Source organism: Chiloscyllium plagiosum, unplaced genomic scaffold, assembly GCF_037043375.1.
Source record: "Chiloscyllium plagiosum isolate Xiang-an unplaced genomic scaffold, Cpla_swu_hap1 HiC_scaffold_15, whole genome shotgun sequence".
Taxonomy (NCBI): domain Eukaryota; kingdom Metazoa; phylum Chordata; class Chondrichthyes; order Orectolobiformes; family Hemiscylliidae; genus Chiloscyllium; species Chiloscyllium plagiosum.
Genome location: NW_028270153.1, coordinates 30,305,686 through 30,324,032, shown reverse-complemented (window position 1 = coordinate 30,324,032; position 18,347 = coordinate 30,305,686). Strand labels below are relative to the sequence as shown.

At 39.1% G+C, this 18,347-nt stretch overlaps 1 protein-coding gene across 3 annotated transcripts in view; it reads left to right on the top strand.

Moving 5' to 3' along the window:
* Nucleotides 1-8,868: 8,868 nt before the first annotated feature.
* The window catches only part of asxl1 (ASXL transcriptional regulator 1), a 113,538-nt gene continuing 104,059 nt past the window's right edge, over nt 8,869-18,347 (top strand). For 2 of the 3 annotated variants that reach the window (XM_043710513.2, XM_043710511.2), the window contains exon 1: nt 8,869-9,528. In XM_043710513.2, the coding sequence (XP_043566448.2) occupies nt 9,472-9,528 (57 nt within the window). In that variant the 5' untranslated portion in view covers nt 8,869-9,471. The remainder of the gene's footprint in view (nt 9,529-18,347) is intronic. The other variant, XM_043710517.2, reaches the window with a different exon arrangement.

Sequence of the window (18,347 nt, the reverse complement as noted above, 5' to 3'; positions counted from 1 at the left end):
TCAGTGCCGGGGATGCCAGACTATTCTCGAATATCCAGCAGTGGCAATTTATTTTTGGCATTGGCACATGGCAAGATGAACCTGGAATTGGATGAGGTGGGGTCCATTACAGCGGGTAGGTGCTTGATTAGGTAAGTTTGGTAAGATATAGCAAAAAAAATTTAAAAACTTTCAAATATCTTGACATAATTAGCAGTTAGTGAAGATTTAGCCCCAGACTAGTCTGGACTGGACTAGTTTTGGTTAAAAGTGAAGGTCAGAGCCGAATTATTCTGCAATAATTGGTTCATTTTCTAATCCCTCCAAAACCTTACCATCATTTACAAATCTCAGATTAAAAGATCAATGGGATATTTGACCGGATGGCATAGCCACAACAATAATCAAGAAACTGGATTCCATCCAGAAGACAGCAGCTTATTGCAAAGTGATCACATTACAGATGGTATCAATCTGGGAGGAGCAGCAGTAAATGAGAGAGACACATCCGAAACTGCAGAACCAGCTGGATATGATATGTAACAGCAGTAATGTTTCAAGCCCTTCTTCAGAAGTGGAGTCATATCAGACTGAAATGTTAGCTCTGTTTCACTCTTTACAGATTCTGCCAGACCTGCTGAGTTTCTCCAGCACTTCCTGATTTCAGCTCAGATTTCCAGCATCCCAGTACTTGCTTTAATCAGGATATTTACAAGGATAGAACAATGGCAAATTTACCTTGGACAAATGTGAAGCGATTTACAAATGAAGAAAAATAGACAGTATGCATATTCTATGGATGATATTTAAACAGCTTAAGGATGTAGGTGGGGAAGAGTAGTTGAGTGCAAAGCATGCTCAACAGTGCACAACAGCAATAAAAAAAGCACTGCAAGATATTGAACAGTTAAAACAATCGCATAGAAGAGGAAATGATGATCAAACTTCACAGTTTCCTAGTCAGAATCCATAATTCAATACTGAGCTATTTTTTTAAAACCTATATGTTAATCTGAACACCAATTATAACCTTATCTAATTTGCAAATAATGCTAAAATTTAAGACAAAAGCTAACAAAAATTATTTGTCAACAATTTACACATAATTATGGATTGGAATGGGAATATGAAAATTAAACTTTCTGCTCAGCAAATATAAGATTGTGTTATATTGTGTCATGAACAAAGTAATTATAGAGTCAGGAGTGTGGTGCTGGGAAAGCACAGCAGGTCAGGCAGCATCTGAGGAGCAGGAAAATCGACATTGCGGGGAAAAATCCCTACTGAAGCTTTTGCCCGAAATGTTGATTTTCCTGCTTCTCGAATGCTGCCTGACTTGCTGTGCTTTTCCAGCACCACACCCTTGACTCTAATCTCCAGTATCTGCAGTACTCACTTTAACCTAAAAGAAAAACTAATCCGACTTTAACTGGACGCAGGTAGAGATAGCTAGAAACATGGCTACTTCAAGTACCCGTCTCCAAGTTCTAAATGAGACAGGCCTGACATGTAAAAACTCTTCAAACGCCAGAAATCTGCAAATAGATAATCGAGTGTGAGAATTCAAGCTTCAATAAGAGCACCAGATAGGAGGAAGAAGTTCAGAGACTCAGAATAATTGAGTGCTTTGTGAAAACCTGAAGGAGGGTCACTGGATTTCTCTCCACAGATGCTGCCAGACCTGCTAAGATTTTCCAGCAATTTTTGTTTTTGTTTGTGAAAACCTTGATTTGCCAAAATTAACATACCGCCATTTTGAGCTTTGAACTATAAAAGCTGGCTGAGTACAGGCACTGTGTGAAATTCTCCAAGAGGGCTTCTGAGAGAAAATAGCTTCAGAGAAAGGAGTATCAGCTAAATAGAAGGGTTTGCTGCTGAAACAAGCAGCAGTTCTGCTGAAACAGTGCAGACAATCTGCAAAAAGAATCCTCTCTCTCTCTCTCGATCAAAGACTACTCTACTTACTGAATAGGAGAATTGATTTTTTGGGCATAAGCCCTTCTTCAGGAATGAGGAAGGTGTGCCAAGCAGGCTAAGATAAAAGGTAGGGAGGAGGGACTTGGGGGAGAGGCGTTGGGAATGCATCACCGCCCCGTGGCTGAACACTTTAACTCCCCCTCCCACTATATCAAGGACGTCAGGTCCTTGGCCTCCTCCATTGCCAGACCATGGCAACACGACGCCTGGAGGAAGAGCGCCTCATCTTCCGTCTAGGAACCCTCCAACCACAAGGGCTGAATATAGATTTCTCCAGCTTCCTCATTTCCCCTCCCACCACCTTATCTCAGTCCCAACCCTCAGACTCAGCACCGCTTTCTTGACCTGCAATCTTCTTCCTGACCTCTCTGCCCCCACCCCCACTCCGGCCTATCACCCTTCCCTTAACCTCCTTCCACCTATTGCATTCTCAACGCCCCTCCCCCAAGTCCCTCCTCCTTACCTTTTATCTTAGCCTGCTTGGCACACCGGTTTCCTCCGGGTGCTTCGGTTTCCTCCCACAGTCCAAAGATGTGCAGGTCAGGTGAATTGACCATGCTAAATTGCCCATAGTGTTAGGTAAGGGGTAAATGTAGGGTTATGGGTGGGTTGTGCTTCGGCGGGTCGGTGTGGACTTGTTGGGCAGAAGGGCCTGTTTCCACGCTGTAAAGTAATCTAATCTAACCTTCTTCATTCCTGAAGAAGGGCTTATGCCCGAAATGTCAATTCTCCTGCTCCTTGGATGCTGCCTGACCTGCTGCGCTTTTCCAGCAACACATTTTTCAGTTCTGATCTTCAGCATCTGCATTCCTCACTTTCTCCTACTTACTGAATATACTGGTACAAGAAATTTCCCAATATTCAGCTACAGAAGCCATCACAGCTGCTGGATCTAAGTACAAGGTTAAACCTTTTCATCTCAGTAGAAAGGAACTCAAGCAACAGGCCCCAAAAGTATGCAATAGAGATATTTTGGGGTTTTTTTTGTCTTATCTGTAGTTGTTCTCTCCTTGGTATCTGTAACTTTTTAGACATCATTTTATCTGTTTATTTTTCAGGAAAGTTTTGTAATTTTTTTAGTAAGTCTACTTTACTTCAATTATGTAAATTTTAAGAAGTATATTAACTCACAGTTCAGTGACCAGGTGGTGATCAGAATTTGTGGCCATGGCAACTGCCATTAGAGTGTATATCTTAAGATTGTTTTTGTAACTGGACATGTTTAAGAATCGAAACTGAAAATGTGTTGCTGGAAAAGCGCAGCAGGTCAGGCAGCATCCAAGGAGCAGGAGAATCGACGTTTCGGGCAAGAGCCCTTCTTCAGGAATGAGGAGAGTGTGCCAAGCAGGCTAAGATAAAAGGTAGGGAGGAGGGACTTGGGGAGGGGTGTTGGAAATGCGATAGGTGGAAGGAGGTTAAGGTGAGGGTGATAGGCCGGAGTGGAGGTGGGGGCGGAGAGGTCAGGAAGAAGTTTGCAGGTTAGGAAGGTGGTGCTGGACGTTTCGATTCTCCTGCTCCTTGGATGCTGCCTGACCTGCTGCGCTTTTCCAGCAACACATTTTCAGCTCTGATCTCCAGCATCTGCAGTCCTCACTTTCTCCATGTTTAAGAATCTCAATGTTAAGCAGCTAGACTTGTGAGACATCTATAATTCTGAACTTAATCCTCATTTGTAGACTTGACAGTTCTAAGGCTATAAAACTAGTTTTTTTAAAGCAATCTTTTTGTTGCTTCGAGAAAGCTACTGAGAAATGTTCCAGTTTTTTTGGGAGGAACGCTTTCAAAAATAAGTGTGAACATGCTCATCTCTGGATTCAATGCTGTAACTGAGAAATCTCACAAGTGCAAGTCTGACTTCAGGCTTTCAGCTCAACAAGGAATTATTGATGGGAAATTAACAGTGAATAGAAATAATTAACAAGAATAATGACTATCTGTTGTTTTTGGTTGTTATCTTTTTAGTGTTATCTGCAATTTTTCATCATTGTCTGTTTTATATTTGTCAAGCCTCAATAATTCCTATATTCCTTGTGTCCCCTGCTGCTTTATAGTGTTGCTTACAGCTACAAGGGGGAATTATCATAAGAGGGTGGATGTTGATTTTTTTCATACTTACCAGGTTAATGTTAAAAATTGTTTTTTCAAACAATTCTATCATACGCCATAACTCTGTGTATGGAACATTTAACAGGCATAATTGGATGACACAAAACAAAACAAGCCAGCTGGAATGTTTACTCATATTTATTTTCGTTGAAATGTAGCATCTTGCGAACTGCAGGAAATTCTGAACTCCCAGCTTAATGGGAATTTACAATTTCCAGAGGAAACTGCAAGTGCTCCCTAAATCCTCCTGCAGATGAGAGGAAATTGAACAAATTAAGTAAAGAATTCTTAGTCTTGTCATACAATTTCAAAGATTTTCTTCCAATTTTACAAGATAATTTGTTTTGCGACTTAAAATGTATTTGTTTATTTAACAAAAAGAATAATGTTTCTTTCAAAAGAACCATTTTCTTATTACCTTAAGCCTATGACCTATTTTAAAAATCACCGTAAACAACTAAAATTACATTTCACCTTTGTAGATTTTAAACTATTTAATTTAACTTTGAGATAATATTTTTTTAAAATAAGAGTTAAGAAAGACATTTAGTTTTCCTTTATTCAACAGAGGGTAAGTACATAGCTGGTGAGATTTCTCATTTTTAAACAGAAAAGTTTGTTATAGTTGCAAGGTTTATTATCAAATAGGTAATAAACCTGCAGCTCCAACCTTTGGATTGCATAGCCTGTGCTGTGTGGACACTCTGACATTTCTTGGACAACCATATGGGCAGGAAGCATTATCAATTTCAACAGCTCGAGTTCCGGGTTTTTGAGCTTGTGTAACAACTGGTGTCACTGCAGTATATCTGTGAGGCTGAGATCTTTGTGGATAGCACGTATGTGCACTATATATATGTACTTATGTGACATTCAATTACATCACCATTGCTGGTTGTCCAACTATCACAAGCCTGGGGTTATATTAGATTACTTACAGTGTGGAAACAGACCCTTCGGCCCAACAAGTCCACACCGCCCAACAAGTCCACACAAGTCCGAAGAGCAACCCATCCAAATCCATTCCCCTACATTTACCCCTTCACCTAACACTACGGGCAATTTAGCATGGCCAGTTCACCTAACCTGCACATCTTTGGACTGTGGGAGGAAACCAGAGCACCCGGAGGAAACCCACGCAGACACAGGGAGAATGTGCAAACTCCACACAGACAGTTGCCCGAGGTGGGAATTGAACCTGGGTCCCTGGTGCTGTGAGGCAGCAGTGCTAACCACTGTGCCACCGTGCCGCCCACTAATCATTGTTCAGAAACTGAACTGGACTTGTCATAGTACTGTGGCTACAAGAGCAAATTTGATACTAGGATTCTGTAATGAGTAACTCAACTTCTGACTCCCAAAACCTGTTCATCTACTCCAATGCACAAGTCAGCAGTGTGATGGAATACCCCCACTTGCCTGGATATGTGCAGCTCTAACAACACTCAGGAAGCTTGTTCATTATCCAGGTCAAATCAACTCAATTGATTGGCAACACATCCACAAAAATTCACTCCCTCCACCACTGATGCACAGTAGCAGCATAGTGTATCATCTACAACATGCACTGGAGAATTTCATTAAGGCTCCTTGGACAGCACATTCTAAACCCATGATAGCCATCACCTGAAAGGAAAAGGGCAGCAGATACTTGGGAACACTGCAATCTTCAAATTCCCCACAAACCACTTACCACCCTGACTTGGAAATATAATACCATTCCTTCAGTATCACCCAGTCAAATTCTGGAACTTTCTCCCAAATAAGCATTTGGGTGTACCAAAAGAAAATGAACAGCAGGGGTTTCAGAAGACAGCTCACCATCACTTTCTCAAGGGCAATTAGGACAGGCAATAGAATGCTGGCCCACTCAGTGATGTCCACATCTCATGAATGAATTTTAAAAATTAGGTTGTAATCAGCATGCACTGAAGAGTTTGCAGGGAGATAAGGACTGGGTTGCTACCAAACAATCAAGAAGAAACAGTTAAATAGTGCAGGAGTAACCTGAGTGCATTCCTTTTCTGACAGGTATTCAGTTCGGAAAGCTGAAGGAAGTAATTTTTTTTCTGGGAGTGCAACCAGAGTCATGTCCATGGCACCATTGTTGTTGCAGCTGTAGATTTTGGTTGGATTGGGGGAATTTTAGAAATAACATTGAATGGACTATCACAACAGGAAATGTTATATTTGGAGGAATAGTTGGACATTAGTATGGTGGAGATGCAAATTCACGATGGCACATTGCCTCCCTGGTGCAAATGATGTAACTAAGTCACAGCTAAACAACCTTGGAGTGGGGTAGGGGACAGCCAGCCGATATGGTTCTCATTGGTACCAACAATGTAGCTAGAAAGAGGATGAGGTCCTACAATCAGAATTTGAAGAGCTAGGTAGGAAACTAGCAAGAAAGATTTCAAAAGTACTAACCTCCAGATTAATACTTCCAATATCACATGCAAGTGAGAAAGAAATAAGAGAATATAACAAATGAATATGTAGCTGGAATGATGGTGCAGGAGTGAGAACTTTAAATTTAATGGACATCAAGACCAGCTCTGGGGCAGATGAGACAAGCCAAACACAGCAAGGTCCAATCTCCTAAGTGGAGGTGTGTGATTTATGCATGCTACTAAGGAGGATTTAACCTAACTTTCAATTATGTGGGGGTCAGGAGGTAATATTCAAGAGGAATACCAAGGTGCACAGAATACTGGAAGTGACAGATAACATGAGAATAGGAAATAGTTAGCTGGTGACTTCAGAGTCAATGGGAATCTAATAAAGCCTAGATTAAAGTTACTGTGCATGAACATGACTGTGTAATGTGTGGTTAAAAAAAAGATTGGTGAGTTGCAGATGCAGATAGTGATGTGGAAACATAATATTATGGCTACAAGGGAGATGTGGCTTATAGAAGGGTAGAACTGGGTATTAAATACTCATTGATACAGCTTGATGTGCAGCAAAGTTAGGAAGGGAAGGGAAGGCGAGAGTGGTGATGTTGATTAAGGAGATTTTTGCAGTGACAGTCCCAGAGGGGTCAGGCACAGAATTGATTTGGATGGGGCTTTGGAAATCTGGAGCAGAGAGGGTCTTGGGAGTCCTCGTTCAGGTTTATCTTAAGGTTAACACATAGGTTCAATTGGCAGTTGGGAAGGCAAATACAATGTTAGCATTCATGGCAAGCCGGCTAGAATACAACTGCAGAGATATACTGCCGAAGTCGAATAAGGTTCTGGTCAAACTATATTTGGAGTATATTGAGCCGTTTTGGCCCTGTATCTAAGGGAGATGTGCTGACATTGGAGGGGTTCCAGAGGAGGTTCACAGGAATGATCATGGGAATGAAGGACTTGTCATATGAGGAGTGGTTGAGGACTCTGAGTCTGAACTCCATGGAGTTTAGAGGGATGAAGGGCATCTGACTGAAACATACAGAATACTGAGTGGTTTGGATAGAATAGGTGTGGAGTAGATGTCTCCAAATATAGGAGATGCTAGGACACAGCCTCAGAGTGATAGAAAGCGATAGGTAGGTTCTTGATTGTTATGGGGATCAAGGGTTTGTGGGAGAAGGCGGGTGAATGGAATTGAGAAACATGTCAGCTATGATTAAATGGTGACACTGACTCAATGGGTTGAATGGCCTAATTCTGTTCCTATGTTTTATGGTCTTATGGTTGAATGCAAATAGAGGCTTTGAATTCCAATTATCTAAGAAATTCCAGTTTTGAATTAGATCAAGGCAAGCAAGGTATATTTTGAAATTATTTTCAAGGTGGAGATGGGTACAGTTCTAACATTTAAAAGGCATCTAGATGGGTATATGAATAAGAAGGGTTGAGAGGGATATGAGCTAAATGCTGACAAATGGGACTAGGTCAGATTGGGATGTCTGTCTGCATGGACAAGGTGGACTGAAAGGTCTGGTTTCCTTGCTGTATGACTCTGTGACTCTATGTTTACTCTGAATGTGGGTGTGCTTTTATTGACAAGGATATGCTCAGTGCTGACATTGAATATTAAATTTAAAAAGTTACATTCCACAGTACTACTGTACAGACTAATTTATGAAACTGAATAAAGAATCCCAATGTGTTAAAAATGTTATTTATAAACTATGTTTCTGAAACTTTTTCTGTTTGATTCAACAGTTAAATTAAAAAGGGAGATTGTTGTATGGCGAAAAGAAACTGAAAAAGGTCGGGGACCTTTGGGGGTTAAAACAGATTTTGTTTATATAAAGGTAAAATAATGAAATAAAACATAAAATACAGCATATGAAGTTAACTCTGTTTTCTCTGCAGAGGCCTGCTGAGTTTCTCCATCAATTTCTGTTTTATTTAAAGGTTCGCAAAAATATTCTGGGTGAAGATTAATGCCTCTGAAATCCAGGTAAATACTGGTCCCTAAACGCGCTCATTTGTTCACATTCTTCTTAGTCATAAACATGGTCAGCTCCGTAAAGGTGTCAAGTGGGTCACGTCGCCGCAATGCCACCAACCGCAACCAGGCGGCGGTATGTGCTGTGGCAAGCAGCCACCAGCTGAGAGGGAGCTGCGCGGCCTTCCGGCTGACGGGAATTGTAGTCCACTGTGCGGAAGGAGGCCATTTGTTGGAAGGAAAGCTCGAGCGAGGGTGAACTACAAAGTCAGGAAAGCATCGCGGCCCTGAGATGTGTGTGGAGGAAAGGGGATGGCGTGAGTTGTGGGGGAAGGGAAGAAACAAACAGATCACCACACCCCCCTCCCCCAACCGTTAAGCCCCCAGAGCAGTTGTTGGAGCAGATCGCCCTTCCCCCATCGGCTTAGTGCGCGGCAGGACCTGTTCGGGCTTTATAAAATGATAAATAGGTTTCGGTGGATGCTTATTTCGACTGTGCGTCCTTTTTAACACTGCGTGGTTGATTTTTTTTTTATTTTTAAAATAAAACCGGTGAGCGCGAGCCGGGGAGGAGAGCGCGAGCGAGTGCTGCGGCTAATGACGTCAGTTGCCCTTTGGCCCTGTTTTCATGATGGCCGTTTGCGTCGCTTAGAAGCTCCGGGATCTGCGGAGTGAGGAGACACAGAGGGCCGTCCTGTCCCGTCCCCACCACACACAAAAACACACACATCCCCCCCCACCCACAGCCATAGAGAGAGCGAGATCGGGATCGTGCGGAAACCATCGAGCTCTGGTTTTGTTTGCGCGTCTTTTTTTTTTAAAGATCGCGTGATTATTTTGTTTGCTTTGGCCTCACCGCCTCCTTCTCCACACCACCCCCACCATCCCCGTCCCCACCCCCACCATTTCCCTTCACCCGCCCCCGGGAAAAGAAAAACCCTCACCACCACCACCACCACCAACAACAACAGCAGCAGCTGCAGCTAAAGTAAAGGGAATCGACACTCGAAGGGGGAAAAAAAGATGAAAGACAAGCAGAAGAAGAAGAAGGACCGCACGTGGGCTGAGGCTGCCCGCATGGTAACTAAGAGCCGTTTGAGATTTTCATTCCCCCATTCAGAACCATCTGAAATGGGTTCATGACCCGATGGGGGGCGGGCGTTCAGCGTTGGCTCCTCTAACAATAATAATGTGGCAATCAAAATTCATTCAGCACATGTTTATCCTCTATGAGTGTGTGTATGGATGTATGAGTGTGAAAGAGATCGTGTTCTGGACGTGTCACCCAACAACTAACTCACATCTCTCCCTGGTGCTCTTATTAGTTCTGCTTCAAAAAGGTTTATTTCTTTCTCCTTATTCTACCCCTGCCCTTAAAAATTGGTTCAAGTTTTGAGAGGTACCTGTGTGTGTGTGTGTTTTGCTTTTATTTGAAAAATCGTGTAAGCATTTTAATGCGCATGATGTAAATGCTTACTCGAAGACATGGTGAATCTCAATTATTCATGTGTGCATTTTTTTTTCGCTGTTATCAGATATTTGTATAATGAGCTCATTTTTTACTGCCAGAAAAGAAGATAGCTCGTAAACTACTAATTTTCCCTTATTCTTTGTGGTCCATAATGTGAAATTTAATATGCAGTGTATTATTATAGCCACTGGTTCACTTTTCCTTTGGTTTTCTTTGTCTTTAAGAAACTCATAGTTATACAGACAAAGATTCTTAGCTATAAGTGAATTATATACTGTGCAATGTAACTAGTTGAGTTATGTCTGAGTCTTGTCTCCAGTTTGGTGGTCATGGCATGCTCTCAAGTTGTGAAATTTTGCTTTCCATTCAGTTGCTGCTATTTTCATTTCCATTTGCATCCCTATCACTTAATTGTTGAAAGTATGCAGCTTGTACAACTAAAATTGATTGAAATTGCTAACAGATTCATAAATCTGTTTATGATGCTTGGTATCATCATTAGTTTTGGTCTATTAATGTTGATCATAAAACCTCTTATCTAAGATTGGGTGGCATATTTTGTTTTACTACGTTATGTTGTCAATGTGCCTTGTTCATAATTCTGTTTTAGATATACAAATTTGTGTACTGCATCAGACCATCTAAACAATTGATTATCATTTTGAAAAACTTTGAGTTTAGGAGCTGCACATTAATTTTACATGTCTTGGTATTTATGAGTATTGGAAGTTGCTATTCATTACATTAATATTCTTGGTGCTCAACATTTTAAGAGCAAGATTGCTAAATATGAATATTGGCTGTGGATTAGGTTGCAGTAAGCGTGCACTTAGCCTTTGGAAAGAGGGCATCCCATAATACTGCATGTTTTCTCGAAAATGTTTTATAGGTCACAATAGTAATTCACTATATTTGCAATTGTTGTGTTAAAATTTATTATTTCCATAATCTTTGTATAGCATTGATTTCAAGGAGCCCTCTTTCAATGTTCAACCAACATTGGTTACCACTGTAGACCCTATTTAATGCAAGTGTCATTCATTTACAGTACTGTAAAAACTGCCTTATTATCACCACCACATTAACAATCTCGTGAGTACTCTTGTATCACATAGCAGGAAGTTTTATTGATAAATTTAATATTTAACAGCATGCAATGTGATACCTTTTGAGGCATCAAGAAAACATTCCATAATATATCATTTGGGGAAAATGAAATTATTGACTTGCAGATATTCTGTCTATAATTTTGAGCGTGATGCTTTTATTACCCTCATCTACCTCTTAATATGAGCTAATGGAGAATCCTACAATCAGTGACAATGTACGAGAGGCTAAAAAGAAGCAACCGTGTCTTAACCAAAATTCTTTTTGATTTTTAAGCTACGAGGGAGCAACCATGGTGGAGCACTTCTGTTGCATCTTTGTTAGGTATTTATAGTTGTCTGTTATCCTTTTCCTTTCTTTAGGGCAAATGGAAGTACAGCATCAGGCATGCATGTGAATATATTAACTTTACCACAAGAAACACTTTTTTAATCTGATGTCTGCAATGGCATCCCTTTCTTTTCAGCTGCTAAAACTGGTTTTGATTGGAATTGCTGTCCATTTGCCACTTGTTCTCCATTTCATTTCCTGGGGGTGACAATGGTATCTAGTTGCGATGAATAGTAGCACCAATGTCCAACATGGTGACAGCGGTTAAGTTCGCTGTGGAAGGTTTGAAATATTTTGCATATTTTTTGAAAACAAACATTATTCAAATGCTTCCAAAAATTATTTATTTTATTCCATTAGGGTGGGCTTAGTGTATCACTGGGTTAGATTTTGAGTGGGCAGTTTATTTACATAGTAAGCTCTGACATTGCCTGTTTAGGTTGATGCCTAAAATCAGACATTGTTTAAAACTGCTACCACCATTTAAAATCATTTTTCTATTGTATCCAAAGTTATACAAGTTGTTGTTTTATAGTTTCAAAATCAAACACTGAAAACCTGAGCTATATTCTTGTTACTTTGTAATTGACAACAATGATGAAAATAAAGCATGGTGACAACTTTTGATTTGCATAAAGTTGAGCCAGAATTTGCTGTCAAGTTAAGGCTAATGGTACTAAAGGCTTATGCATAAATTGGATAAGACCAGGAAGGAGGGAAAGAACAGGCACAGCCAACTCAGTATCAAACAGTGGCTCTTCGATTTGCTGCATTACATTGTTAGCTCCACAAAATGTCATGTCTCTTCTTGCTCCTCCCCCATACAAAATCTGGATTACCACTGTGATGCATGGAATAGCATGAGGTTACTGTTTGGGTCAAATTTAAAATTAAATTTACAAAAAGTTAAATTTTGTATTCTCTTCTTATGTGCTCTTTTAATGTTATGATATGGTAGTTATCCCAATACAAATTGTTGGAATGCTAAAGAATATCTAATATAAGTATTGATTCTCATTCCGTCATATTAATTGATGGCATTTTTGATTTTTCTTTATTGTTCTTTATCACTCCTTTCAATCCTGCAGTTTTTCCTTCTTTTTATTCCTGTTTCTGGCCATGATTTGATATTTGAATTCACTAACTCTTACTTTAACTTGCTCCTTGATTTTTGCACTGTTTATTTTACAGTGTCTTCCCTGTTTATGGAGATAGACTATCATTTATCTTTTTTGTTTGGGTCACGATTGTCTACCTTCTCTCACTGATTGTTATCCACTCTCAATTTCAGCAATTTGCCATACATAAAAGTTAAATTTGACTTTGCATTTTCAATGCTCTTTCTGCTCAAGAGAATTATGGCCAATTTTCTGAAGTTGTGATTTTTTTTGAATTTATTTAATAAATTTAAGAATGATCCAGATAGAGGAGACATTGGCCAAACTAACCCCTCCTTTTTAAAACCTGCGGGTTCCCTCCAGTCACATCATCTAACTGCTCAACTGATGCCAGAGATTCTGGTCCCAATACACCAGCTAGAAGATTACTCTAGCTTCTAATTGCTTTCTAAAGAAGTGTTTCCAGATGTCCTTTTTGGGGCTAGTCTTGTTTAAGTTTGTTCTTTCCTTTCCTTGTCCTGTAGTCCTATTTTAACTTGAAATAATGTTCTGGCTTCACTTTTTATTGCACTTAGGAGTTTATATACTCTAATAGTTCCTTTTCATCTGCCTACTTTCAAGGTGAGAGTCCAGGCTTTCCTAAATTTACCTCTCAATGTAGCCGTCTGACACCAGGAATTGACCTTTTATGCCTTCCTGTAATGTACCCAGCACTGAGGTGGCTGTTGTATTTTAACCCGAATAGAGCTGAATAATGGGAGACAGCTTCAGTGTGGAGTGACACTTATAAGATGTCTTCAAATGCAGAAATTTTTTTTCCTCTGTGAAAGTAGACTTAAAACAGTAGTTAAAGTCACTTTATGCTCTGGATTGTTGAAGACTTTCCCATTTAATGTATTTTAATATTTGTACTGTCATTTCTGATAAACATCATGTTTCAGAATTTGTCACTTTAGATGATGGTTTTGAGAGGCTTGGTTGTGCAACACAAGTTAGAGCTGACTAATATTATGAGTCAGTCTGTATGCTGACTGTTTTCATCAGTATTGGTGAAGTGGTGTACGTTATAAAGGTTTCAAGTTAGGTGAACAGCCCTTGTGTGAAATTCCAGAATGTTAAGCAACAGCGTCGCAGAATCGTTGCAGCACTGAAGGAGGCGATTTGTATGTTGCCTGTGTTGGCTCGCCAAATGAGCAGTACACCTCGTACTATTCCCTCACCTTCTCCTATGAACCTGCATATTCTCGCTTTTTAGTTAATAATTGAATTTACTTTTGAATGTCTCCATTTAACTTGCTTCTCCTGTACACACAGGCAGTATATTTTAGATTTTAACACTTGCTGTATAAATTTCTTCTCATGTCTCCATTGTTCTTTTTACCAATTAATTCTAATCTAATCCTCAATCCTTATATCTCTGGTGTTTTCTCCCTCATCTATTCTGTCTGGAGTCCACATTATTTTGAATACCTCTGTCAAGTTTGTTATAACATTCTCCAACGCAAGCACCCATAACCCCTCCAATTTATCAATGTATTGAAGTTCTTCATCCCTGTAACCCTCCTTATGAAGCTTTATTTGTATTCTCTCTCATACTTTCACATTTTTGTTGAAATGGCACCTAGAATTAGATGTTATATTCCACTTGAGGCTAAACCAGTTTTTAACAAAGATTTAACGTAACTCCCTTGCATTTGTGCTCGGCGCCCAATATTATAATTCCTAGGATATTGTAAACATGTACCAAATCTTAGCAACTGCCTTAGATTTGTGAAATAAATTGTTTTAATGTCCCAAAAATCTTCAGTACTATAGCTTTCAATAGCTTTCTTTTGCAGCAGCAATTATAGTACACCTGCAACTGTGAAACGTGTCCAAAAAGACCAGAATTCTACTTTGGGCGTGCCCAACTGCAACTCTCAACTCTCAGTTCTGAGTATTTTAATGGCTTGAGAATGCCAGGTTTATTGAAGTACTCTAGAAGCTCACGTGTAAACCAAATTCTGGAACCTTAACTGTATGAAATGATTTTTTAGTGAGCACTTTGGTTTGATGAGATGTTCTTCAGTATCAAATTGAGACCTAATGGACTATGCAGCTGGACTCATGCTGTTGCATACCTGACACTGCTGATGAATGTGAACATCGCAGCCACATAAATAATTCACAGTGGATGCCTGAAGTCAATATCTTTCTCTTCCTACCTCAGATTGGGGCCACTAAGCTCAATTTGCTTGATGGCTGTCTTGTGGTTCAGAATAGTGCCAGTAGTATGAGTTTGACTCCTATTCTGGCTGAGGTACACTTGTGCTTGCCTTCTTGCCCTGCTCTTGAAATAAGAAGGTGGCAACCAGCCACCGCTGACAAAATCAGCAGACAACGAGACAAGGATTTGCTGTTACGTAGAGGACATGTGAAAGAATCAACCACTTAGTGCATTTATCATTCACTTTATCATCCTTTTTCAGTTGGTGCTACTATATTTTGAATTTAAGGAGAACTCTGTCTGTTTCTTCTGAGCAGCCTAAAACCACTTTTCTTTGTGACAAATCAAGTCTCTTTTGTAATGTGTAGTTCAGCAAACTGAATTAATTCTGAGTAACACAAACATTATCTAACTTACAGAAATTATAAATCATTCAGATGATTTGCTCCTAGATCTGTGATCTTTATAATCTGTGTGACCAAAGTCATGCCACGAAGCTAGTTGAATTTTCAAGAAATGCCAAATTGCTTCTTGCTGCCTCTGTGGATAACACAGTTAAAAATGGTTTCTGTTACATTTGTCATACTTAGCTATAACACATTATTAAAACAGATTCTCTCCCTCCAATGCGTAGTGCCTTGAAGTGTTAGTTAATAACTAGATTTTATCAGTTGACAATCTTATTAAATTAACATTTTCATGACTGTGGCTAGTCTAATCAAGCTTGAACTATCAGTATTTGAAGCAATGCATTTGCTACTGTATTCAAGTGCACTATAATGTTCAGGTCTTTGTTGCTAGGTTTCTGCTATGCTGGTCTTTAGTTGTCATGCATGTTATTGTGGAGATCAGATATGTGGAGCTGTAGTTTGATTTAGTTTAAATAGGAAGCACATGAGATGGTTTTACTGTTTAATTTTGAGGCCTAACATAGCATGAGTTGAGGTGGTTGCCTGTGAATCTGGATTTCATAGAATGCCTACAGTATGAAAGCAGGTCATTTGGCTCGTTGAGTCTACACTGACTCTAGATGCGGATGCAGTTAGAATATTTAAAAGGCATTTGGATAGGTGCATTAAAAGGAAACGTTTAGGGTAATATGGCCCAAATGGGAGCATTTTTAGTTGGGAAACTTGGTCAGCATGGGCAAGTTGGACCAAAGGATCTGTTTCCATGCCGTAAGACTCTCTCAGCCCCTGAAGACTCAAGCCCGACTCTGCCCCAGAAACCCTGCATTTACCATGGCTAACCCACCCAATCTGCACATCGCTGAACGTTATGGCCAATTTACTATGGCCAATCCACCTAACCTGCAGATCTTTGAACTGTGGGAATAAATTGGAGCACCTAGAGAACCCACACAGAGATGGGGAGAATGTGCAAACCCCACACAGGCAGTCGCCTGAGGCTGGAATTGAACCCAGGTCCTTGGCACTAAAGGAGGCAGGGTGCTAGTCACTGAGCCACTGACAGCTAATTGTCAGCTTATTTTAAATACTTTTTTCTGGGACTACTGTTTTATAGTTTTACTGATTTGACTTGTAAATTTTGAAAAGGGCAATAAATTAATAGTGGTCATTGTCTGACTATTGTAATGTTCAGTTTTGACCTTCTTAACTGAGACTCAGTACTTGGGGAATTTACAGGATAGTAGAAAGTGAAACAGCAAGCTAAATGTACCACAGCACAATTCCTCCTACTCCTACCATCTTGGCACTGTGTTTACATCCTCATGTAATTTTCCTAAATACATATAAAAATGTTCCTTTGCATATAGGTCAGAGAAGTGCTGAAATTTAAAAAAGGTCAGTGGATGATGTATATCTCCAAAGAACAAAATGATAAATTTAGCAATGCAAAAATATTCAAGTCCAATGTTTTAATTTTTTTTCAAGAGGCATTGTTTTCTTTATCCATATCAAGTAAAGAATAAAAGTGACAATATTTACATAAGATTTTTTTGGAAACATTTTACTGCACCTATTTGGGGCTCACATTTCAGAGGGCAAAATAGAAATTTTTATCATTAATTTCTTTTATTAGCTGCATCTTCACAAAATAGCTCTGCAAATACCATATATACTTGTGTATAGATCAGTCTCGCGTATAAATAGATCCCTTATTTTGACCAAAAATCTTGTATTTTCCATATCTCATGTATAAGTTGACCTACTATATCATATTAAATCGCATTCATTCGTTCATATCAGTAACTCGATTCATCATCCTTTGACTGTATTGCCTCTCCATTCACTCAAACTCAACTTATTGCACTTGATTTATGACAGCGCGTTTTAATTCATTCATTTATTCAGACCAGTACTAAGTCTATCGGTACTTATAGCACTTTGTTCACTCTATGTCCAAAAGTTAATATCGTTAAAAAGTTAATCACTTTAATCCTGCCAGTATATCTGAATAAAAGTGAGATATATTAGCTACATACTGGTATATCTTTAATTTTTTTGACAAATGTGTTAATGTTGCTGAGGTTCGTAACATACAAGAGTAAATGTGAGGGAAATGGAAGAATTTAGTGGGCAAGTTTATAGACGTTTACTCTTTCAGAATTTAATAAATGTTTCATTTTAAGTGTGCCATTATACCAGGCCATGATGTTGAACTGTGTGATTTGCAGGATTTAAGTGAATCTTTTACATGTTAAATTTTAATACTGGTCTCTTGCTTTTATCCAGTAATTACCTTTACCATAATTCATTGTGTTTTTCTTCTTCGCCCAGGATTTATTGTGCAATCAGATCTACTTTTGCTAATAATACAATATTTTGAACTGCAGCATGAATTTCAGTCCTTTAAAATTTGTGCCCCTAATTTCAGCTTTAAAAAACTGTCTTAAAAATTCAACCTACACACTAGTATATATGGTATGCTTGAACTTTTGCCCTGTGTTAAACTTAGAACATTCCTCCAATCTAATGGAATAACTCATCCAACCGTTTGTGGAGATGAAAAATTATTACGTTTGCGTTCTGTTTAAACACAAAATCAGTAATGGCAACATTTGAAATACTTTTGAGAAGAAAATCTTGGTGTTTTGCAAATTTGTAATTGTTTTCCACTTCATGTGTCACATGTAACCTGCTGTGAATGGCTCCTTAAAATTTTGAACACCATTTATCATTCAGTTTGTAATGGGCAACATAGTAGGAAAGCTGCTGAGATAAATGGAAGCAATCTGTAAAAATCCAGTGCTATAATTGTCATTTGCTCAGAATTGTCATTTTTTTAATTTAACAAACTGGCCTGATTTTGAATTGTATCAAGGAACTGCCAAAGAATTACCTTCACATTCATGTAGAAGCGTGAAGAATTCCATCATGTGCCCTTGACACAGTTTATTACTCTGAAGAGAGCATGTTACTAAATATTATGATATAAATCTTCTGTCCTTTTTAAAAAAAAATGAAGTGCAGGATATTCTTTGGTTGCAAGCACTTCTGGGCCTAATGTTTGGGATAAGTGATTGGAGTGCATGAGAATTAACTTGTGCTGAATTTAATACATTTAAGTGAAGTGTTTCAAATTTGTTTTTTAAAAATCTGAACTGTCAGATTTGAGCTATTTATTTAGGCATCTATAATGTAAGTGGTGGCATTTGCAGTTTTTAAAATTTGTTTATAATCCAACAATGAATCTACAGTAATAC